The sequence below is a fragment of the Pelodiscus sinensis genome, chromosome 24 (genome assembly GCF_052426305.1).
Source record: "Pelodiscus sinensis isolate ZL-2025 chromosome 24, ASM5242630v1, whole genome shotgun sequence".
Lineage (NCBI taxonomy): Eukaryota > Metazoa > Chordata > Testudines > Trionychidae > Pelodiscus > Pelodiscus sinensis.
This window is the reverse complement of record NC_143075.1, coordinates 21,957,866-21,981,994: the sequence shown is the minus strand read 5'-3', so window position 1 is coordinate 21,981,994 and position 24,129 is coordinate 21,957,866. Positions and strand designations below refer to the sequence as shown.

The following is a 24,129-nucleotide window of genomic DNA, read 5'->3' as shown; positions in this document are numbered from 1 at the left end:
CCCCTAACCCCCCCATCTCCTCAGTCCCTGGCCCCTACTACCTCCCCTAACCCCCCCATCTCCCCAGTCCCTGGCCCCTACTACCTCCCCTAACCCCCCCATCTCCCCAGTCCCTGGCCCCTACTACCTCCCCTAACCCCCCCATCTCCCCAGTCCCTGGCCCCTACTACCTCCTCTAACCCCCCCCCCCCTTCTCCCCAGTCCCTGGCCCCTACTACCTCTCCTAACCCCCCCATCTCCCCAGTCCCTGGCCCCTACTACCTCCCCTAACCCCCCATCTCCCCAGTCCCTGGCCCCTACTACCTCCCCTAACCCCCCCATCTCCCCAGTCCCTGGCCCCTACTACCTCCCCTAACCCCCCATCTCCCCAGTCCCTGGCCCCTACTACCTCCCCTAATCCCCCCCCCCCATCTTCCCAGTCCCTGGCCCCTACTACCTCCCCTAACCCCCCCCCATCTCCCCAGTCCCTGGCCCCTACTACCTCCCCTAACCCCCCCATCTCCTCAGTCCCTGGCCTCTACTACCTCCCCTAACCCTCCCCATCTCCCCAGTCCCTGGCCCCTACTACCTCCCCTAACCCCCCATCTCCTCAGTCCCTGGCCCCTACTACCTCCCCTAACTCCCCCATCTCCTCAGTCCCTGGCCCCTACTACCTCCCCTAACCCCCCCCCCCCATCTCCTCAGTCCCTGGCCTCTACTACCTCCCCTAACCCCCCCATCTCCTCAGTCCCTGGCCCCTACTACCTCCCCTAACCCCCCCATCTCCCCAGTCCCTGGCCCCTACTACCTCCCCTAACCCCCCATCTCCTCAGTCCCTGGCCCCTACTACCTTCCCTAACCCCCCCATCTCCTCAGTCCCTGGCCCCTACTACCTCCCCTAACCCCCCCCCCCATCTCCCCAGTTCCTGGCCTCTACTACCTCCCCTAACCCCCCCCATATCCCCAGTCCCTGGCCCCTACTACCTCCCCTAACCCTCCCCATCTCCCCAGTCCCTGGCCCCTACTACCTCCCCTAACCCCCCCCCCCCATCTCCCCAGTCCCTGGCCCCTACTACCTCTCCTAACCCCCCTATCTCCCCAGTCCCTGGCCCCTACTACCTCCCCTAACCCCCCATCTCCTCAGTCCCTGGCCCCTACTACCTTCCCTAACCCCCCCATCTCCCCAGTCCCTGGCCTCTACTACCTCCCCTAACCCCCCCATCTCCTCAGTCCCTGGCCCCTACTACCTCCCCTAACCCCCCATCTCCCCAGTCCCTGGCCCCTACTACCTCCCCTAACCCCCCCATCTCCCCAGTCCCTGGCCCCTACTACCTCCCCTAACCCCCCTATCTCCCCAGTCCCTGGCCCCTACTACCTCCTCTAACCCTCCCCCTTCTCCCCAGTCCCTGGCCCCTACTACCTCTCCTAACCCCCCCATTTCCCCAGTCCCTGGCCCCTACTACCTCCCCTAACCCCCCATCTCCCCAGTCCCTGGCCCCTACTACCTCCCCTAACCCCCCCATCTCCTCAGTCCCTGGCCCCTACTACCTCCCCTAACCCCCCATCTCCCCAGTCCCTGGCCCCTACTACCTCCCCTAACCCCCCCATCTCCCCAGTGCCTGGCCCCTACTACCTCCCCTAACCCCCCCATCTCCCCAGTCCCTGGCCTCTACTACCTCGCCTAACCCCCCCATCTCCCCAGTCCCTGGCCCCTACTACCTCCCCTAATCCCCCCCATCTCCCCAGTCCCTGGCCCCTACTACCTCCCCTGACCCCCCTCCCCATCTCCCCAGTCCCTGGCCCCTACTACCTCCCGTAACCCCTCCCTATCTCCCCAGTCGAACTAGGAGGGTAGTGTAGACATACCCTGGGTTAGGAATCCCAGGGAATGTCGTTGGGATTTAAACCCCAGCACATCTCCTGCTTGCTGATTGAATCTGCTTCTCTCAGCTACTCTGCAGTGGAGCGTTGCTTGTTTACCAGCGGGAAGCAAGCCTGTTTCCTGGCAGTGAGTACAGTGCATGGGAGCAGACCGGCGCAGATGTAGAGTTAGGCAGGATACGCCCGTCTCGTGTGGCACTTTTGTACTGCCGCCCATCAGGGAATGTGGGTATTTGGTCCAATGGCGCTTCTTGAAGGTGGTTTTTGTTTTGCTTTGGTGCCAAGTCACACCCAAAGTGGGTGTATTTAGATGCAGGCAGAGCCTTCCAATTTGGGCAAGGATAACTAGACGCTCTGAGGATGATCTAACCTCCCTATACCTGTTTTGATTAAGTCTTCAGTAGCAGAAGAGGGCAGGAGCTCCTATCCGTTCAGCAAAGATGTGGATGGTGTCGCCCCCGTCTGGTGAGTGCTGCATTACAACTTCCAGCATGTTTTACTCCTTTGTTGCACACTGACCTACTGATCTGAGCCCTTTTCCACTGCAAACACAAACAAACAAACCAGCAACCATACAACTTGGGAACCAGAGAGGAAGCCTGGAGCACACGTTCCATTTATCATGCAAAGCTGTTCAATTGCAGAGGTCTGACAGTGTGTTGATTAGGGCCGCGGAGGGGAGAGGGAGGGAAGAAAAGAAGGTTTTGTTTTAGGCCACAAAGGGACAGCTAAAAGCTTGCTCTATACTTCCTGCAGCTGGTTGGAAGGATGGGGGTGGGGGGGGGGGGATTTGGCAACACTGCTTTTGTGCACCTCCTGCTCATCCCTTGTTCTGGGGTCAGAATGTCAAAACTTTTCACCCTCTGCTGGTCCTTCTTGGCAAGCTGTGCTGCCCGTCGCGGTGGCCCTTTCTGGCTGTATTGCCCTTGGAGCAGAGGGAAGGAGTTGCCACCTGAAATCCTGCAGACAGGCCAATTGACAGGGGTGGGGAAAGGTTCAAAAGGGCCCGGCGCTCCCGCTCGCCGTTACTGCTACTGCACTGGAGGGCTGCCTGGGAGAGGCCTGCCCCAGGCCCTCCCCTTCTGCCCTGTCTCCCCCTTTGCCCTGGGGCTCAGCAATTCTGCCTGCAGAGCTGCCAGATCCTGGGCTTGTGGCATAAGTGGGGCTCCCTGTTCTGCCCCGGCTCTGCCCCAGCCCAGTGGTGCTAGAAGAGGAAATGAAGGGGGAGGGGAAGCTGGCGTGATTCTCAGAATCCACCAATGTAAGTGGCACGTGCCGTGGACAGTGTCTGGCCCCAGAAACCACATCGCCCCGCATGGAGCCTAGCCCTGTAGATGCCTGACAGAGGCTGAATAGAGGGAGGAAGCACAGAGCAATCACTGTTCCCTGCTTCCCACTCCCCCACTTCCTGCCTGTTCCCGGGGCTTGTGTTCCTCTCCACCTGGAAGAATTACAAGGCCCTGCCAGCCCCTACCAGGGTTAGCCACGTGACACGGGACATAAGATTTACGAGTGAGCGGTGATTAACAATGCACTGGCTGCCAGGGGGCTCACTCTGGTGCAAGGCGTGGAGAGATGAAACAGCCAGACACAATCCCCTTCTTGTCAGTACTTCGTGGAGAAAAGGGAAGCTCGACCCCTTGTTAATGGCAGTCGTGCCCGAAGGCTCCTGCCACCCCCAGAGCAGGAGACTTCATTGCACTTAATGCGCAAACCTGTCGGAAGACGCCTCTGTGTGTGTGCACGCAGCACTGGCGTAGCGAGGGTGATATGTGCCCGGGGGCAAAGGCAACATTTGCATCCCGTCCCCGTCCCTCCTGCTGCTGTGGCAGGGCCCCATACCTGGTGCACAGCTGAGCCCAACCCTGGGAAGGGGGAGCTTGTACCGCGTCTTCCCCCGCCCCCTCCAGTTTGGAGCTGGGCCCCCACACGCACTAACCCGCCAGCGGAGGTGGAGGAAGGTCGGGCTGAAGGCGGGGAGGAGGCTCCAGCCAGCGGCGGCAGGCGGAGGAGGAGCAAGCGAGCTGAGGGATGACAGGGAAGCAGAGGGGGACTAAATTGGCACCCTCCTAGCATGGCACCCAGGGGCACCTCCCCCCCCCCCCACAATACGCCACTGGTGCGCACAAGATAACAGCCCCCGCCAAGGCAATGAGAATGCTGATTTGACCAGGAGCAGAGCCAGCAGACTGGAAGGTAAGCCTGACACGTTTCTTATTTGGGGGGCCCAGTCCTGCTCCTGTTGAAATCCATGAGAGTCTGCCCAAGTTGGGCTTTTCTGTCTCGGTATGTGACAGACTCACCAAAGCACCAAATCCATGTGTCCTGCCAGGGGGGTGTGCGAGTCGCACCGACGTCACTAGGTGTTGTGCACGTGCATCCCAGGGCAGAATTTGGTCCGTAATTTTTAACATGAATGTGTTTGATTCTGTGATGTCCATAACGTTCCTTCCTTGATGTTGCTGGAGGTTTGTTTGTTTGTTGTTCTTTTCACATAGATTTGAGGGTCTCTTTCTTCTCTGGTCTCCGGTGTCTGTGGTTCTAGAAGGCTTTTCATACAACCGCTCCTGGGCATGAGCCATCTTTGCTTCTGAACTTTAACAACCTGATTTTAATGAACTAATTTTTTTTTAACGATCACGTAACTACTAATTACCAAACAACCCCCCATATCACAGTTACCTTCCAGGATAGCAGCCCCTATGCCATCACATGTCCCCCTCCATGTAATGAGGAAACAGTAGGAAAACGCAGGTTCTGAACTAGCATTTCTGCAGCTGCCCTAGAACGTGGTTGGATTTTTACGCGTTCCTGAATGGGCCCTACAGTATCAAGGATGTGTGATGCTGCTAGTTTGTAAATGTCTCCGACAATTTTCTTCTTCTGTTTGTATATTCACTCCACTTGAGGTATAAAATAGAGGCTGCCGGGTGCTGCGTATGAGAGAATCTAGCTGACTCACATGATGACAGCTTCTTTTCTACCGTCCTTTTCCCTCGATAGCCTAATGCAGTCTTCAGGGAGCTAGAACAAGCTGTGCTGTACTTGGTAAGGACTGGAGTCCATCTGCTTGGAACTAGAGAGGCGATTGATCGCATTTGGGTCCTCTACCAGCCAAGGAATGCATTTGATGGAGCTGAGTCATGCAGAAACACTGTCTTTAAAGCCTGAATAGAGAGGGGTTTACATTTCTAAGACAAAGGAATTCGTGTTTACTTGATTGCAGAACGACTGACATTGGCTTTGGAGCATGAGATTAGCATCCCCCGTCTCTCAGAGCCACCATTCTCCATGGGGTTAGACTTGCTTCTGGCGTTAATCTCGGGGGAAGCCCCCCTGCAGAAGGATGACAGGAGAGCAATACAGCCATGCTGGCCTGTGGGCCTGGGACATCACAATTCTTGTGACCGTGAACCCAGACGAGTTCTCTCTGGTGGTGATGTTGGGCAGAGCAAACTCCACGTGAGGTCGGTGGCACTTTGCTGGTGTAAAACCAGGATTAGTGCGATCAGGAGCAGGTTAGAGCTGTCCCTTAGTCTCAGTAGGTCTAATTATACCCTAAGATGTCGTTAGCCTCCTTGGCTACAAGGGCGCACTGGTGACTCGTATCTCCCCCACTGTCATCCCCAGGTCCTTTTCTGCTGAACTGCTGCTTAGCCAGTCGGTCCCCAGCCTGTACTAGTGCTTGGGATTCTTCCATCCCAAGGGCAGGACTCGGCAGTTGTCCTTGCTGAACCTCATCAGATTTCTTTTGGTCCAGTCCTTCAGTGTGTCTAGGTCACTCTGGACCCGATCCCTGCCCTCCCTCCAGCTTAGCATCATCTGCAAACTTGCTGAGAGTGCAAAACAACGCATCATCCGGGCCATGCATGAAGATGCTGAACAAACCTATTGCAAGGTCTGGCCCCTTGGACAGTCTGCATGATTGTGTTTAAATCCTGTGGCGCTGCTTCTGATCGCACTTAACATGGTGACAAACACATGGAAGGCCATTCGCTTCACGGGCTGCTTCTGATTTACACTAGCTTATGTGAGAGAGGAGTGCAGTGTTCTAGGCCTAGGTGGAAACGCCTGCCCACGGTGCAAGGCAGTGGGGAGTCAGGGGCTTTGGGGATGGTAGTGCAGGGAGGGAATGAAAATCAGGCTGCTGTCTGCTTGGCATGCAGCTCCCTGCATTACCGGAGAAGAGGTGTGACGTGTCTCATTTAATTGTGGCTGGCAATTGATACCTTGCATTGTAAGCAGCACCTGTCATGCTCTCCTGAACAGGTGAGACAGGGGGAAGCACGTTCATAGATTAAAAGTAAATTTGCTGAAAGGCTTTTGCTTGGTGGCCTGAGCTAATTGAAGGCCTGCAAAGCTAGTTAGAAGGAGACAAAGGGACATTTTACGGCAAATCTGTCCTTTAAAAGGACGCTGACATTTCCAAGTCCTGTTTTTCTTCTTGATATTTAATCACCCTTTGGGAGCTTGATACTGAAATTCTAGTAGCAGAATCATGTTCTTTGAAACTTGCGTGCCTGGCTGCTGGGGGACTTGCAGGTTTTTTCTGATGTGAGAAAATAGCCTGTAAGTATGGAGCTGTTAAATGAATTGAGCAGCAGTTTGCAAATCCAAGTTAGCTCTTTGGGCCCCCCAACCTTGACGATGTCCCTTTTCATGGCAGTAACTGAATGGAGAAAGGTGTTGATTGTAGCTTCTAAGCATGCTGGCTTGTCTGAGTTTTGCTCTCCACATTTGGGAGGGTGGGAGACTTTAATTTACTCTGACCACAGTTTCCAGGGCTTCTCATGCTCAACCTTTGCCCCAGCCCATGCCAGCTCTCATAAAGCTCCGATGCTACCATAGAATAACTCGTGTTTTGAAACGTAGGCGATGATCAAGAATATGGCGGGTCCCCTATTACACAGTCGTTCAGTCCTTTGCAGGAACGCCCTTCCGGGTTGGTAGCACAAACAGTTGCTTCTCTGGAGACAAAACTAGCAGCTCGCTGCTTTATCTTCACTGGAGACTGCTGCAGCAACTTTGTTCCAAGGAGCAAAATCTCTGGTCCTGCCACTTACTATGATCCGTGTTTCCTCTGCTCCATGGCTAGTCACTTTCGTGCCCTTGTAGCTAGTGGAGAAGTGTCCCTTCTGGTCTACAGCTGAGTAGGGGACGTGAGTATTACCTTCCCAGGCCCACGCTGGGTCAGAATCTGTCAGAGGGGTTTGTCACCAACCATTCCTAGAACTGTAAAACCACCACTAGCGGGGCAAGGGGCATAAAGTCGTTGGAGCAACTCCTGTTTATATGGGCTGAGACTCTGGCCCTTGGTGGCCTCCAGGTAGGTGTTTAAGTCTCGGCTTGACACAGCCCTGGCCGGGTTGATTTAGTTGGGATTGGTCCTGCCTAGAGCAGGGGGCTGGACTTGACCACCTGAGGTCTCTTCCAGCTCTATGGTTCTATGATTCTAGGTGGAGCTGCAGCTCTCAGACTGCTTTGAATGTCTCTCCCCCCCACCCTTTGGCACCTCTTTGGGCATGCCCAGCAGGGACACTGGAAAGCCTTCTAGAGCCGTCACTGCTCTCACTGCTCTCCTCTTCCTCGTCAGGGTTTCCCCCAAGCCCTAAGGAGGGGATGGTGATGTCATTTTCTGCACCTCCCGTTCATCCCTATTCCTGAAAACCTTTGTCCCCTCTTAACCAGCTCTAAACTAACTCCATGGGGAACCACATACGCTCCGTTGGACATTTGGCGTTGTGTAGTCAGACGTCTGGGAACTTGTCCCCACAGTCTTGGGGGAAACCCTGCACTCTGTCCTCTCACTGACTTTTCTAGCTGCCAATGTATAAATCATGAGAACTATCTGTATTCATTTCAGCCAGAAGAGTCCCTCCTTCTACATTTACCTTGACTTTGATACGGTGTCAACCTCTCCTAGAACTATTCTGTTGTTTTAAACACCTTTCTGACTCTTCCGCTGTGGCTCATCTGAACTTGGCCCTCTTGTTTTCAGTTTATCCGAAGAGGCATGTGTGCTCTCTGTCTAGCGGTCCCTGCAGGAAGCCACAAAAAGCAACTCTTGTAAAAGCCATATTAAAACATGCCACGATTAAAATAAGCCAGCCATGCAAGAAGCTCACTAGCACAGTACTGGGCGTACCGTGCAGAAAGACCCCTCTTTCCATTTTCAGACACTTTCTTGCCCTCGATAAGTGTTAGCTGGATGGAGAGAGACAGGATTTTTCGTCCGATTCAGCAGGGCCCCCTAAGCAGGTTTTGTATAATTTTGCTGAGCCAGCATTTTGTTTTGTAACTCAAGATTGAAAGCCCAGAGAAAAGAATATCTGAAGTGGATGTTTCCACCAGAAGACATTCTCTGTAGAAAGGCAGAGGTCAGGCAATGTCTTGTTTATAACCCAGCTGACTTAGTGTGGATTTGCCTTCTTGGTCGGTCTTGGGCCAATTCATGTGTAATGAGCTCATTGGCTTGGACAGCTCATGCTGGAATTGCTCCAAGAACCGGTGGCATTTTCACGTCTCAAGCAGTGTTGGTCTGGATTCAGAAGTACAGGAGCCTGGCCTACCTTTGGCTGCTGCTGAGCACTGTTGATTCCAGAAGAGAGACCCCTGTGCGCTCAAAGGCATGAGGATCTGATCCGGCCCCCATTGGGAGCTGGATTGAACTCAATGGGAGCTGGATTGTGCCTTAAACCTGGGGGCACGAGGCTGCCTCACAGCAAGCCGGACACACTGAGCCTGACCCTTCTGTTGCACAGGCGAAACCCAGGAGTAACTCCGCTCAAGCCAGTGGAGTCTGACTGGGGCAACAGGCCGGTGGACAGGGGAGTGGGATGTTGCTAGTTCACACTCAGTCGTTGAATGTTTTAACCTCCTTCCCCCAAGTAATCACAGTTGATGCAAGTGTACACAGGTTATTGTGAAAGACACTGCTCAAAAGTGGAACAAACTTGCCTTACGGGAGGCCAGTGGATAATCCCTTTTTTACAACAGAAAGGTAAAGAAATGCCAGTTTCATACTTGCTTTAAAAAACCTATTTGAGCCCCCTCTCTCCAGGTTCTGTGACTGCTGATGTCAGCAGCAGGCTCTGTGATGCCAGACGCACTGCTGGGCCTCAGGGTTCTGATCTTTGTGTCGCTGCCTTTCTCTGTTTTCACTGCTGGTAAAAATCCAAGATGTCTGCTGGGGAGCGTTCCTGTCTGCAGCAGCTCTGAGGTGGTCAGTAACCCCCCCTCCCCGCCTTTTGTAGTGGGCTTGGCGTTTTCTTTAACTCGACAGGGCTCTTCAGAAGAACTTAGCTTTAACTCTCAGGGGGCCGCGTTGATATTTAACTTGAAAGAAAACCACGGGGAAAGGAATAAAAATGTTAGTTTCAAAAATACACATCTGCGGGCCACATCCGTCAGCCCTTCTTCTGACAACTCAAGTGAGTGGATTGGCTCTGGGTGCTGATGTAAATCCGGAAGAACAAGGAACCCTGTCAGGGTTATTCTGGATCCACACCAGCAAAACTGAGGGAGTCCGATCTAAGGGGCGTGTGGAGTAAAGATTTAGCGTATTTAAACTAAACGTCTGTCCCTACTTTGTGACATGGCAGGAAATACTTAACGAAGGGAGTCAACATAAGTCTGTGGGCCTCATTCTCCTCTCCCTTCTGTCCATGCTACTGTGGTCAGTGGAGGTGAGACTTGGGATGCACGTGCTGTGAGATGAGAATCAGGCCCTACAACTGGAGGGCCCAGTCCAGATCCATCCAAGAATTGTGCTGAGCTCCCATGGGAGCAGAGAAGTGCAGTCCCTGTCGTGGTGTCAAGCAAGCCGGTGGCATTCTTGGGCATACTGTGCATGCTCACGGTCTGGCTCCTACAGCTAGGGAATTATTAGTCTTGCTGGCTGCTTTGTTGGACAGCAGCTAGTGACCAAATCTGTCAAAGCGCCTTGAAAGCCACCAGTCCCCGCTCAAGATGGCTCCCTTGTGATAGGACTGAAGACCACCAAGCTGGCCGCTGTAGCTGGGCTGAGGACTGGACCCTGCTATTTTTTTCCTGACACATCTTTCCAGATGTTGTGACCTGAAGAGAGTCAGCGGGGGCAGTTGTGTGGCTACTTGGTGCTTTAATTAGGCTGGATTTTGATTGATGTCACTGCACAGACTTCTAATAGGGTTAGAATTCTTTATTTAACGGCCTGTCTTAATGAGTTCCCCTGCACCTATGGAGTGACTCAAAAAACCTGGGTAACAGCCCTGCCCAGCCCTCTTTTCTAAGACACGTCTCCTGAAGGCAAGAATTTTGGTTGAGGATGTTCTGTTTTCTCACACGTATCTTGTAGGAATGAGGTTATAAGGAGTGAAAGTCTCCTCAGTGCAGAGAGCCCGAGACCCCTTGCTAGAGGCCGAGTGGCGTACCGGAGCTTATGTAGCCCTGCTCTGGGCTGGGATGAAATCCATCCCAAGCGTTAGCCAGGGCTAGTGTGCAAAGGCTGGATCTGTCTGGACTTTCTGATGCAGAGCTTCATGGAAGTCAGCTGGCGCCTGGCCTGAGTCGGGATTGCAAGACCAGGCCCTAGATGAGTGTAAGCCCTGGTCTACACTCGGGATGTGAGTAGTTGACTCCTTGCTTTCCCTCCCTTGCTGCCTCTGAATCAGGGGGGAACAGAAGCTGGTGCTGTGGGGAGCCAGCTTAAAAGTCGGTTTCCCCCAGCACTGGCTCCACGGTGCCGCCTGCCCTTCCCCCCGTGCTGCTGTCTCTAGGGGGGGGCAGAGGGACAGGGAAGGCTGCTGTGAAGCAGCCTCTGCCCATGGTGGGCCCAGACTCGCTGCGGGCAGAGGCTGCTCTGCATCCTGGAGCAGCCTCTCTTCATGGTGGCCAGGGTTGACCACAAACACGCTGGCCACAGGCACAGGCTACTCCTGCAGCAGCCCCTAGCTGCAGGGCATCCCAGCTCCCCGCTGCTGGACCCGGCGTGAGTTGGGACTGAGCAAGCCCAGCTCGGTCCCAGCTCGTGCCGGTGCAGGACCGCTGTGGCTCTGCATTTTAAACGTATGAAAAGCCAGGCGGCTCTTACTGCATTTACAATGCAGAGCCACAGCAGTCCCGGTTCTGTCCAGGCTCGCGCCGGTCCGGGTCCTACCCCCACTGCGGTGCTGCAATTTAATTGCAATAGGAGCTGGGCTGTCTACATGCCCGGCTCCTACTGCATTTACATTGCGGAGCCGCAGCAGGGTAGCTCCTGGGTCAGAGCAAGCTGGGTCAGAGCCCTTCCCTTATTGACTAACCATGTAGTCAATACAAATTGTATCGATCACACGATTAATCCGTTACCCCCTCTTGACATCCTTAGTCTACACTAGGGAGTTATTTCAAAATAACCCCCTTTAGGTCAAATTCATAAGGGGAACCGCCACACCACCACGCCCGTTATTTCGGAATAACAGCCTGGTTTTATTTCGAAACCTACACTCCTGCTTTTCTTGGGGAATAACGCTAATTTCAAAATTAGCTATTTTGAAAGAGCAGTCATGTGGACACTCCAGTGCTGCTATTTTGAAATAACGACTCCCTAGAGTCATTCGAACTAATTACTCCCCAGTGCTTCCTGGGGCTTTAAGTCGAGGTAGCACATCTACGTTAACAGAGCCTGCCTCGGATTCATTTCGAGGCTTTCCCATGTTGTGGACATGTTTGTTCGATTTTGTTGTTTCGGGAGTTATTACATCGACTTTGGTTCTTTTGAAAGAGTTTCCTAGTGTAGACATGCCCCAAGGGAGTGGCCTTTATTGATACCCACTTTGCACTGCACGGGGCATGATTCTCATCTCCCCTACGGTGCTGTAATTCCACTGACATTAGTGGCGTTACTGTGGATTTACACCAGTGTGAGTGAGGGGAAAATCCGGCCCGCGAGTCTCTTTAATAGGGTGCCATTAACAGTCCAGCCCTTGCTGTACGTGCTCTATAAAAATAACTGTTTCCTCATAAATAAAACGTGAGCCAGCATCAGCGGTAGAATAAAACACCCAGCAAGCAGTTGCCTGGCAGATTCCGTTCAGCGGTTCTGTTTCTTCTGAAGAAGCTTGTGACGGGAGAGAACAGCTGTTGTACATCACACCCTCCCAACAAAAACAGTCCCAGCAGAGATCTTGGATGTTTTTCAATTTTGGATTTGCCATGGGAATGGCATCTAGGCAAAAAAACGTGCAAGGTTCATTCTGGAAATTTTCTAGCATGAGCTGGAGCCACCTGTGTGTATGACTACAAAACACTGTCATGACATTTGCAATACATTTGGGCCTACCTCTCAACTGTAACAGAAAGGCATAGAGATTGGGAAAGGTCCCTTTGGTCCTGGGAACAACAGTTGTCCTATCAGGGTTGTTCCTTAAATATATTTCTTAAGTGTTTTGCGTAAATCAGCTGAAGAAGGTAAAGACGTAAAACTGGAGCTCAGTGGTTAGATTTTTTAAATTTATGACTCTGTGAGAGTCTCTTGTTGAAATGTCACATTTGGCTGCGTGTTAGTTGCTGAATTCCAGCGACAGCAACAAATAAAATCGGGTGGGTGGTGATTGGTGAGTAGGGGAAGAGGTGTGACTGTTCCATGTGTAATACACTACATAGGAATCCAAAAGTCAAGGCAATAGTCCCTAAATAATTTATATAATAATAATGTATATAATTTAAATACTAGTGCCTGATGGAATAATTGATAGGCAAAGCAATCTTTCTTGTCTTTAAACATCACACGTGTTCCATTTGAGAGGTACAGCACGAATGGTGATGTCCACTGATTGCACCAAGTTAGGGAGCTGTTAACTACTGTTTTGGGATAGAATGAAGAGAACTGGTCCCTTAAAGTACTATTTTAGCACATAAAAGATGCACTGTATCCTGCCATCTCACAGTTGCACCTCCAGGGTGTGTTGTTAAATAGGGTCCGGCTGGGTCAGGATCTAGATAGGAAACCTCCTAAGATTACCTGAGAATCTTCTGCCCATTGACATAGGGAAGACAGAACTCTCATCTGGGTAGACACCCAGTCCAGGGACGGCACGCGTGGGGTGGTTTGCAACTCGTCCTACAACTTGGCTGCCCTGTCCTCGCAGTAGAGAGGGATGACAAGTTTCCTCCTAACGGACAAAGGAAGCCAAGTCCCGGTGCTGAAGGTTCCTGCTGGAAAATACCAAATGCAGAGAATTAACATAAAGCAAAGCAAACGGGTACAAAGCAGACTGGGTGTAAACACTCTGCAGGCTGCAATGAAGGGGTCCTAGCACACTCGGTGACACTCCCCACATACAGAGGGGCCACTTGCATTGTGCAGTACTGAAGTCCTACCTAGGCCCTGTCTTCAAGAGTCCAAGAAGGCCGTTGGAAGTGGCTTTTTGCTCCAGGCTGAGATTCAGTGACTGAAGCCCCAGAACCCCTGTTTTCAGAGAAGTGCCCCAGAAATACCGAATCTGATGCCAGGACACATGTACCGTACAAACTGCATTGGTGCCTGGTACACACCCAGTTAAGCCAATGATGTTGTGCAGAGATTAATTTTGCCCCTGAGAATAAAATGAGCAGTTGAACTGAATGATTGAAACTGGCTTCTGTCCATTGGCTGTTGTTTTCAGTTCCCATACACAAAGATGGACAAGTTAGAGCAAGGATGTTTTTCATTTGTTCCTGCCCTTTTCTTCCGTTTTATGTGGCCTTCTATTCCTTTGAGAAACAGTAATATTTGGAGTCATTATATTACTGAGATGATAAGTTAAAGCACATTTATATATTGCAACATCTTATTTCTATGTTGTTGTTGCCTGTCTCCCACTAACAGCATAATTAAAAGAGAGAGAGAGAGAGAAACAGTATGTCTTTTCCCTGCAAATATAATGGGTCAGTTTCACCAGTACACGCTGCTCCTTTATGCTGCAGTGGTGATGCAAAGTGCCTGCAAACTTGGTTTAAATAGCTGGTGAAATGGGTTTATTGCTGCTTTTAATTATTGTAACAGTACAGAGCAGCCAAAGCAGGGTGGCAAATTAGATCCCAAATCTACAAATAAGCATGCATTTAATCCATAGGAAATCACTTTGGTTTCTTGTACGTTGCTGGCCTCTCTTCCCATGGTGTCTTGGGACAGCTCTCTCAACATGTGGACACAATCTACAGAAATGGCACCAAAGTTAAAAAACCCAATAGTTCAGCTGTTCAGCATTTGACGTTTACAAGAATCTGTGCATTAGATTTCATTTCATACAGAATATTTTTCAGCCAGTTTGTTTGAAAAACTGGATGTGATTGATTGCTCTCCACAAGCCCCAAACACATTTTCAACTTGGGAGGTTTATTAGTAGGACTAGTCCAGCTCTCTAGCAAGCAGTATTTCATTTCAATGATTCATGAGCATTCATTTTACACTCAGTTTGCATTTTATCAATAAAACATTTCAAATGCATACACTGCTGTAAATAATCCCTCGTCTAACAACCTTTTTGCTGTGTTTTATGTTAATCTAAATGACAGGGCTGTTTGTAATGTGGGGCAAATAGTCTTCTTTGTAGTCCTCCAAGTGCATGTTTTATCTGCTCAAGTATTCATTTTAAGCGGACTAGTTCTCTTGCTTCCTCTGAGCTTGCCTAGAATGGACACAGCTTTACAAGTTTGACGGGATTTTGTTTAACAGTTATTATACGCTGTCTTGTGCTTTGATACCAGGATCGAGCAAGCAAGCAGGTCACTGGAGTTTAAAAAGAGTAAGACTGACTCCAGACGATCCCTCCAGATGTGGGCCCAAAATCTGGTTTCACGAGAGCACATGCTAGTGAAACCGTGATAAAGCTGTGTCTTGCAAGATACTGGCTTTTACTGTATTGTCCCAGTCTGAGCCAGGGGAGGGCTTGAAGGGCGGGCGGTAAAGCCATATACACCAATCTGACTCGTTTCACATTGATGGCTTTTGCTCTGACATGCTGTTTTCTTTCAGATGAAGAATCTCATGAACTTGCCTGGCTTTGGAAACACGTCAAGGGCAGGGTGCAAAACACACTAGTAGGACATGACCCTTAACCTTTTCTCTAAAGAGTAGCCCTATAGGTATATAAGATAAATAGAGCTTAAAACGTGGGGTTGGTTTTTATTGTAAGTTTGGTTTTTGGTTTTTTTTTTCCTAAGTAAAAATAATGTTTATTGTAGTGGTTGGATGTGGGTGTGGGGGAGTAAAGTAGAAATGGCTTTAAGAATTTTCTGATAAACTTTTTTTAAAATGCATATTCAAGTGTGGAACTGTGGCAGTGGTTATAGAATGGGGTGAATGAAAGCTAATGGGTCAACTGAGCAGCTGAAGAATGGATTGCTTCCATTTGTCATGTTATCTGTGGCTGCAGCGGCCTAGAACTCAAGTGATTTATTTCCTCCCCTTCCCAAGCTCTTGCAAAACCAACTTGCATAAACTCCCATCACTTTGGCCAGCACAAGACCTGTGCTCCGCTTCAGCCCACTTTTGCTGACTTCAATGGAGCATCGGCTTTGTGCTAGTGCCCTGCACCGGCATGAGTGTCACCTCCTATGAATTAAAGAAGGCTATAGAGGTAGCAATTCTTCTGGGCTGCTACCTAAGATAAATCTTCCTATTGCTGCAGTCGCTCCTCCCCACTGTAACGTGCTATTCCGGGGAGCGGGGCTAATGGGACCTGTCCCTATGCCCATCCGAATGCTAGGGCTGTGAATAGCCAGAGCCGAGCAAGGGAGCAGAGCTGAGCTGACATGCAGTGTTAGTCATTGCGAAGTGTGAAGCGGTCAGGCTGGAAAGGACCTACACGTACTCTGGGCAGCCTGGGTGGTTTCTAGAAAACAGCCCCTCTGGAGCTATGTCTACACTCCGGGGTTTTCCCGGGATACCGGGAGGTATCCCAGAAAAACTCAGCTGCGTCCAGGGAACGCGTCAGCTCTTCTGACATTTTTCGGGGCAGAGCAGACACAGTCTTTCAGAAGCCCGGTCTTCCTCCTCCCACGAGGAAGAAGGGCTCTTCTGAAAGAGGAGGCTTTTCCAACATTTGGCCCAGTGTAGACGGGCCAAATTTCGGAAAAGCCTTTTCCGAAAAAACGATTGGAAAAAGCTACGCAGCTTGCAGAACGCAGCGTGTGTCCCTTTTCCCGATAGATCAGTGTAGTGTAGACATAGCCTGAGAGAGACTCTCATGTGGGGCAGGGGGGCTCCAGCCAGGCTGGCAGGCCAGACTGACAGCTGCTAAAGGAAGCCCTAAGCCGAGTGCCGGCCACTGTAACGGCAGACGATCTGCTGGCTGTCTCAGGCCTACCCCGAAGAACAGCCAGGTACTAATTTACACGCCACTAGCAGGAAACTCCCCTCTTCGTAAGGCTGCCCCAAAAGCAAACGTTTTTGAAGGAGGGATCTAATTGCAGGGCAGAGAAAGGGAGGGGCGCTAGTCCTTGTGCCTGTTCCAGCCCTTTCCCATCAATTCTTTCAGACCCAACCCGGGATGCGATTGGCATTCAGCGTTTCATTGGCTTTACTTCTATTTAAGGGGAAAAACCCTCTGAAGGCCAAGACGCTCCTGGCCCCTTTTAAGAGCAACACGTGTCCCAGGCCACATTGCAGTAGGGTTCCCATTAATCCTAGCGCCATGTTAACGCAATATGATTGGTCCTCTCCAAGAGTCCCTCCACTGGCCCCTAGAAAGGCTCCACAGATACTGGGGGAATTGAACTGTAGACTCAACGCTGATCCATTGGGCTTTTCCTGTTCGGCAAGGATCTGTGCTTGAATGATTTCCTCTCGCGAAGGCAGCAGCACCGGTCTGCCCGCCCTGACAGTCTCCCCTGCGCTTCCAGGCATCTTTCACCACGTGAAGAAGCTGTTCCTGAGCGAGCAAGCAGGCCGAGCCCAGGCTCTGGAGTTTGTCCGCAAGAATGTTGCCAATGCCATCTCTGTGGCTAACCTGATCATGGGTCTGTCCTCCATCCTCTGCAGCCTCAATGGGTAGGTACTCTGATCTCCTGGGAAGGATGCACGGTTGGCAGGGGAGGCGGGAGGGACAGAGGAGCCTCCTTAGAATCAAGGGCAAACTTTCCAATTGCTCCCCTGGGGGAAGGGTCAAGTCATGGCCACGAAAGCCACGATACATTTGGGGACCACAGGCGTGTGAAGGGCAGAGTGCATCAGAGACCTGCCTGCTAACTCCCCTGTGGGGATGCACCTGCTGCAAACCAGAGACCATCGTGCAGGTGAATGCAGCCTTCTTTCCGGCAGGACGGCTTTCGTGTGAACGAGGAGCCCACAGTGTGCACGGGGGGCAGCAACACGTGTGCATTCAAAACGGGACAGCTGGCCTCGTGTAGGCGTGGCCTAAGGAGGCCAGGTTGTGGTTCTGTCCCCGGATGTCTCCGAGGGGACGGCTATCACAGCGGGTGAAGGATGGCTGTTAGCATAAGGAATTTCCGAGTGCTGTATCCCGCCCGGATTGATACCCTCTGTCCCTTGCGACTTAGTGACATGTCCTGATTTACAGTCCAGGCAAAGAATGGGCTCATGCGGCATACTGTAAGCTGCCAAGGTGTCTCCTGCAGGTAGAACAGTCAACACTGGGATTGTAAGGCAAGTAGGAAAGAAGAAAGGCCTAATGAGGTAACAAAGCAGAGAAGGGATTGAAGAGGGTTAAACAGGCCCAGGGGACTATATCATGAGTAGGAGTTTCCATTAGTTTCTGCAGGATGCCAAAGGGGCCTTTTCTTCTAGATTGGCCTGTAAGGACATTCCAGCGAAAAACTTTCCCTGGGCTCTTGGATGAGTAGGTGCCTCCGGAGTGTGACGTCCAGTCTGCCTCGGGTCAGACTCGCTGGTATTGGAGTCTGAAACCTCCGCCAGCTTGTCCAACGGGGAATCGTTTCTGCTCTGATAAGCAAAGCGCTGGTTGTCCCAGACGTTTGCTTGATATGGCCCTTAGTAGACTCCATTGCAGTGCCTGGCCCGGGATTTATTTCCGGGTGGCGCTGCTTGCGTGCTGCATTGTGTTCAGGAGGAGGAATCGCAGGGAGGCGCTTTTCTGGAGCAAAGCAGCCTAGTGAGATGTAGTTCTTGCTTTCCCTCGCTTTCCTGCAGGCTTGGCTGCTGCTGCAAACAGAGGTGTGATTACAGCGTCGTAAAAGGGCTGGTTTTGCATCCGTGTAAATGGACAGTGATAAGGGTCTGGCTCATGGTGGAGTGCTCTGTAACGGAGCCTTGGTCATGTGCCAGGGTTCAGCTTCGTTATGTGGTCTGGTTCCAGTATGGCTGGCTCCAGTCCACACTATGAATCTGGTCCTGGTGCAAATAGATTTCCTTGACTCTACTGTGGTCATGACGGAGGCTCCTAATGCATGATTTACGTTGTCTAAAAATAGCAAAGTGAGCGGGGAAGGGAGATGCCCAGCGATACAGCCTCAACAGCTAGAGTTTGGATTGTTTTTCACAAAATCCAGTCCATAAAATCAATGGCAACATTTGTGCTTCAGTGCTAGGGGTAGGAGACTGCAGTCTATTAACAGGAGGAGATGAGTTCTGAGGGGGTGGCTGCTGCTAAGAGCCAGGATTCATGATGTGCAGTGCAGTGAAACCCATGAAATTACAGTACAAATATTTTGATCCATGGTGCAAACAAAAATTGTGCAGGAGGTGACATAATAGTACCCATTTTGGATATTTCTATAGCACCTGTTACTACCGTTTCTAAATGGTATTAGAGGATGCAGTTTGGAGTCTGCATCCAAATAGCCCATTTATGAAAAGGAGTCTGTTGGAGTGGTGGAGAAATCAGATGTTTTTGCCGGTGTCACATGGCCCAAAGAGCAGATTTCACGGGTGGGCGCAGACACTGCAGGGTTTCTCACCCTGGAGGTCCTGCCCTGAAAGGATTGTAAGGGGTCACACAAGTGATGGCTGCTGGCCCGGCATCCTGCTCTGAAGGTAGTGCTGCTGCCAGCACAGGTGCTGAAGTAAGGCTGGCACCTTCCTGTGCGGAGCTGCTGGTGGCCATGCTGCCTTCAGAGCTGAGCGCCCAGTCGGCAGCCCCTGCTCTCCCCTGGCTCTGAAGGCAGTGCGTAAGTAAGGCTGGCAGTACCACGACCCCCCTACAGTAGCCAGACTTCGCAGGGGAGACCAGATCTCATGGCCATGAATTTGGCAAGTCCCTTTTTATGAATCAGACCTCGGAACCTCTGGGATGATGGGAGGCCTGTGGGGGCGAATGCATTCGCTCTGCTTTGGAAACGAGAACCGCGCCCGTTCTCCCGCGAGGTGAAGTGAATTCGATTGGGCAGATGGTGACGACAGGAGAGGATGCTCCGGGAAGGAACGGGATTCTGTCGCAGTTTGGAGACCTCACTGCCCTCGGTAACCAAACACAGCTCCTCCTAGCCGGGCTAAGGGATGTGCCCGGCGCCCAGGGATGAACAGGTACCATGGTTGTGAAAGGAGGAATGCTTTGGCCAGATCTTAGAGTCACTTCCAGAGCACTGCAAGCCGCAGCCCTGTGCCTGCTAGCCGCATCCTGTTCGTTGGACCAAATTCTGTCCTCCATTTACATCCGGGACAGAGGCACAGCTTCAATACAAACAGCCAGGCCCCTGGAAGAACAGTGTCGGAGATCCAGCGGTACAGCGAGGGGACGTCAACAGGCGAATGAAAAGCTGGGGAGCGGCTGACATTGTGCTGTGCCTGTGCCGAGGCACCTACAGTGCCTGTGTGCGGCTTGGGCTCTCTGGGAAGCTCTTCGGCACGCTGCACGGGTGTGGTGAAGGCCACGGCATCCCAGCCACTTCTCCTTCGCCTCCCTCAGCAAGTAGGCCTGCATGTGGAACAGGCTCTTTGTGTCCCCCACAGGCGCCAACTTGCCAAAGTGCCGGGGGGCACTCGGCCTCCGGCTCTGCCCCAGACCTCACCCCTGCTCTATCCCTTCCCTCAGGGGCCCAGCCCCATGTTGCCTCTTCCCTTCCCCAAACCTGCCACAGCCTCATTCCTCCCCTTCCTCCAGAGCTTCCTGCTCGCCGCGAGGAGCTGCTGTGGGGCCCGCCGGCAGGGGGGCACATGCCCGGGTGGGGGTGTGAGAAGGGGGCTGCTGTTCTCCCCCGGGGGGCTCCTGTCGCAGAGCCCCCACGGAGCTGGCATCTGGGCCACATCGCAGAGAGGAATTCGCTCCTCCATTTTGAGGCGAGCCTGCGTGACGGAAGCAGAGGAGGTGCAGCCGGCTCCGGGGGGAGCCATTCCCGGGGAGGTGGAAGGCAGGACAGGAGGGGGTGAGCCCTGATGCACGTTCCAGCTTCTCAGGCTGTCTCCAGGCAACCCTGGCGATAAATGCTCAGGTTGCCCGTTATGCCCCTCGGCACCTGACGTCGCCATGGAGACGCTAACGTCCTTGACTCCCGCTGTCCTCCAGGCAATACCACTGCGCCTGCTGGCTGCTCCTGATCGGATTCCTGCTCGACTTGGCTGATGGGGCGGTTGCTAGACAACTGAACGCTTGCTCGGCCCTGGGTGAGTTCCACCTCCCGCCCTTCGGAAGCTCAGACCGGCAGGCTTGAGACAGGCTCTGCTTAATGAACACGAGGTGAGACAAGCAGGTCTGCTCGTCCCCGAGGGGGGCAGGATAAATGGCTCCGGAGGGAATTACCCCTCGGGCTGTCCTGCTCTCCCACAGCTGCTCGTTTTCAAGCACCAGGTAATCCTTACGCAGGGGCCCTCTCCTTGCATGAGACCCTCTGGCTGCTGCCACAGGCTGCGCTGTGGGAGGCGGCTGGCGGGCGGTTTGCCCGTGGAATTCCTGAGCCGGGGATTCTGGGTTGGAAAAGCGTTCCTCTGGATCACGGGGTAGAATCCACAGTGAGCCCTCTTTGGCATCCTGGCTGCAAAGTGAAACAGACAAACTCCGTGGCCAGTAAGGTGGTGCCTCTCGTGGCAGCAGCTCTTCCCGTAAGACTGACTGAAAATGCCCAGGGCCAGTCCAGCCAGCACCTTGGGCGGCTCTGGGAAGGCTGATGTGGGGGTAGGGGAGAGGGGATCCTTGGGGCCGTTTCACACTGGTAGTTGCCTCGAGGGAGAGAAAATCTCGTGTCTCACTCAGGCCCGCATGCAGGGATTTCAGGGGTGGGGGTGCTTTTTTTTGTACATGTGGATCGCAAGAGTGTGAATGCGCCCCCATGGTCCCTCAAGTAAGCAGGGAGATCAGCCCCTGCCTTCCCCTGGCCGGAGGGAGCATGTTTACTTGGGGAACCATGCGGGGAGGCTGTGTGATTTCACACACACACCCCACCTCCCCCCGTCACTGGAAACAAGCCCAGGGCAGTAGCTGAGCTCAGGCCATGGGGGATGGGCTGCTTGATCACGGATGGGTCAGAAATACAGTACAGGGGAAAAGGAATCTTTGACGGGAGCCTCCATCTTCTCGCTCTGCCCTCAGGGCTCCGTCCTCTCGCCCTTGGCAGAGGGAGGCCCTACGGAAGCAGTGAGGCAGGTCTCTGGAGGTGAAGGGAGTTGCATCAGAAAGAGGGAGCCGTTTAAAACATGCCTAGTGGACAGTTCCAAGTCAAAACAAGGCTCTTCCCATCCTCCAAAGCTGGACCATCTTCCCCGCCACAGCCTAGCTCCATGGAGCCCAAGCTGGAGAGGCACCACCTCACCTCCCTCAGTCGCTCAGTGGTTTGTTATCACGCTTCCACAATTGGGCCTTAGTTGCATGTGGAACATGACTAGCTTTGGTGGCCCCAAATCCTGTCAGAAATCCTCCTGTCTAGAGGTGTACGGGCTGAAAGCAAGGCACAGCGGGAGCTCCGTTAGTCTCTGCACTAGTGGCTGCTGTGCTAACCGTGTCCAGTCCTGGAAGTTCCCTGCCGGGTGACTCGCCCCATGGTTACTGCTGAGCTTAGGACACCCGTCTGCCCCTTCCTGCCGCTTGCGGGGCCGGGACCAGGCAGCGTGGTCGCTAAGCTGCTGTTTCTCACTCGCTGCAGGTGCCAAGTTGGATGATTTTGCTGACTTCACTTCGTTCGGTCTGGCCACCGCGCTGCTGCTGCAGGCTCACGGGCTCATGGATGGCTTGTTGGCGATCGTCTATGTGCTCGCCGTCTTTACCCGCTTGTGCTTCTTCTCAAGTGGTAAGTGTGTGGTCTGCCGTTCTCGGCCTGTGTCGAGAGCATGGAATAACGGAGCTGAAGTAGGGCAAAAAGTCAATTACCGTCTAGTTACAGGCACTTATTCAAGGTTCATGGAATCATAGAATCAGAAGAGACCTCAGGAGTCGTCGAGTCCAACCCTCTGCTCAAAGCAGGACCAACCCAACTCAATCAACCCAGCCAGGGCTTTGTCAAGCCGGGACTTAAACACCTCTAGATGGAGATTCCCCCCTCCCTAGGGAACCCATCCCAGTGCTTCCCCACCCGCCCAGGGAAATAGTTTTTCTTAATATCCAACCTAGACCTCTCCCACTGCCACTTGAGCCCATTGCTCCTTGTTCTGCCACCACTGAGAATGGCCTGGCTTTGTAGTTGAAAGTTGCTGTCAACCCCAACTCCTCTCTCTTCTCTTCTGCAAACTAAATAAGCCCAGTTCCCTCAACCTCTCCATCATGCGCCCCAGCCCCCTCATCATTTCTGTTGCCTTCTGCTGGACTCTCACATTTTTCCTTTCTGCAGCGGGGGACACAACACTGCAGATGTGGCCTCACCAGTACTAAATAAAGGGGAATAATCTCTTCCCTAGATCTGCTGGCAATGCTCCTCCTAATGAAGCTCAATGTGCTGTTAGCCTTCTTGGCAACAAGGGCACACTGGTGGCTCATATCCAGCTTCTCATCCACTGTCATCCCCAGGGCCTTTTCTGCAGAACTGCTGCTTGGCCAGTCAGTCCCCAGCCCGTAGCAGTCCCCAAGGGCAGGACTCTACACTTGTCCTTCTTGAACCTCATCAGATTTCTTTTGGCCCAATCCACCAATATGTCTAGTTCACTCTGGATCCTATCCCTGCCCTCCAGCGTATCTACCTCTCCCCATAGCTTAGTGTTAGCTGTGAACTTGCTGAGGGTACAAACCAACCCAGCATGCAACCAGCTAATTAATGAAGTTTGAACAAAACCAGTCCCAGGATCGACACCCGGGGCACGTCGCTTGCTAGCAGCCAGACAGCGAGCCATTGATCACGACCCACTGAGCCCGACGATTTGTCCAGCTTTCGAGCCACCTTACAGTTCATTTATCCAAGCCAGACTTCCTTAGCTTGCTGGCAAGAATCTTTGGGCGACCGGATCACAAGCTTTGCTAAAGTCAAGGTATGTCACACCCACCCCTTTCCCCACGTCCACAGAGCCAGTTACCTCGTCACACAAGGCAATCAGGTTGGTCAGGTGAATCCATGGCTCTGTTCTTGCCTCTGCTAACATGGGGTGGGCAACTCCTGCCGGGAGGAAATGGAATGAGACAGTTGTGCTGGCTCTGCAGTGGGCTCCCACCTCACACTCCTGGGGTCCGGGGAAGTCCTGCTCTTTGGACTCCGGTAGCTGTGGGTTTCTGGGCTGCTCTGAACAGCACAGACTCCCATTGGGTCTGTTTCATGTCCATGGCATCTGTGCGGGTGTGACGGAGCTCGGAGGTATGTGAGGCCCCCATGCTGGACCTCAGCCTCTGGGGAGGAGGGGGAGCAGGACAGCACTTGGGGGCTGGGGAGCAGTAGGCAGGGTTCAGGAGCCTTCCATAGACTCTGTCCCACTCCAGCAGGCTCGTCTCTCCGAGAACGTTTTTTTCCTCTGGGGGAGAGCATGGCTGAGGCTCTGTCTGCACTTAGCAGTGAAAATCGCAGCTGCAGCAGCTTCTTCATAGGCCCCTCGCACTGGAAGGGACCTCAAAAGTCATCAAGTCCAGTCCCCTGCCCTCGGCAGGACCAGGCACCGTCCTCTAGATCATCTGTCCAACCTGCTCTTGAGTATCTCCAGTGATGGAGATTCCACAACCTCCCCAGGCAATGTATTCCAGTGTTTCACCACACTGGCAGGTAGGAAATTTTTCCTAATGTCCAACCTAAACCTCCCTTGCTGCAGTTTAAGCCCATTGCTTCTTGTCCTGTCCTCAGAGGCCGAGGAGAACAATTTCCCCCCCTCTTCCCTGTGACACCATTTTAGATACAGGCAGTCCCCGACTTACGCGGATCTGACTTATGTCAGATCCGCAGTTACGAACGGGGCTCGCCCCGGAGGACACGGACTGCGGGACCTCGCGGTCCTGCTGCCCGTGTACTCCG

At 52.8% G+C, this 24,129-nt stretch overlaps 1 protein-coding gene across 6 annotated transcripts in view; it reads left to right on the top strand.

Moving 5' to 3' along the window:
• Window positions 1–24,129, top strand: part of TMEM269 (transmembrane protein 269) — a 40,952-nt gene that overhangs the window by 5,473 nt on the left and 11,350 nt on the right. For 2 of the 6 annotated variants that reach the window (XM_075906367.2, XM_014569576.4), the window contains exons 2-5: window positions 2,255–2,325; window positions 16,705–16,852; window positions 20,283–20,380; window positions 21,853–21,996. In XM_075906367.2, the coding sequence (XP_075762482.1) occupies window positions 2,301–2,325; window positions 16,705–16,852; window positions 20,283–20,380; window positions 21,853–21,996 (415 nt within the window). In that variant the 5' untranslated portion in view covers window positions 2,255–2,300. Of the gene's footprint in view, window positions 1–2,254; window positions 2,326–7,894; window positions 9,083–14,836; window positions 14,947–16,704; window positions 16,853–20,282; window positions 20,381–21,852; window positions 21,997–24,129 lie in introns of those variants that run through there. The other 4 variants (XM_089773147.1, XM_014569580.4, XM_025180700.3 and 1 more) reach the window with 4 other exon arrangements.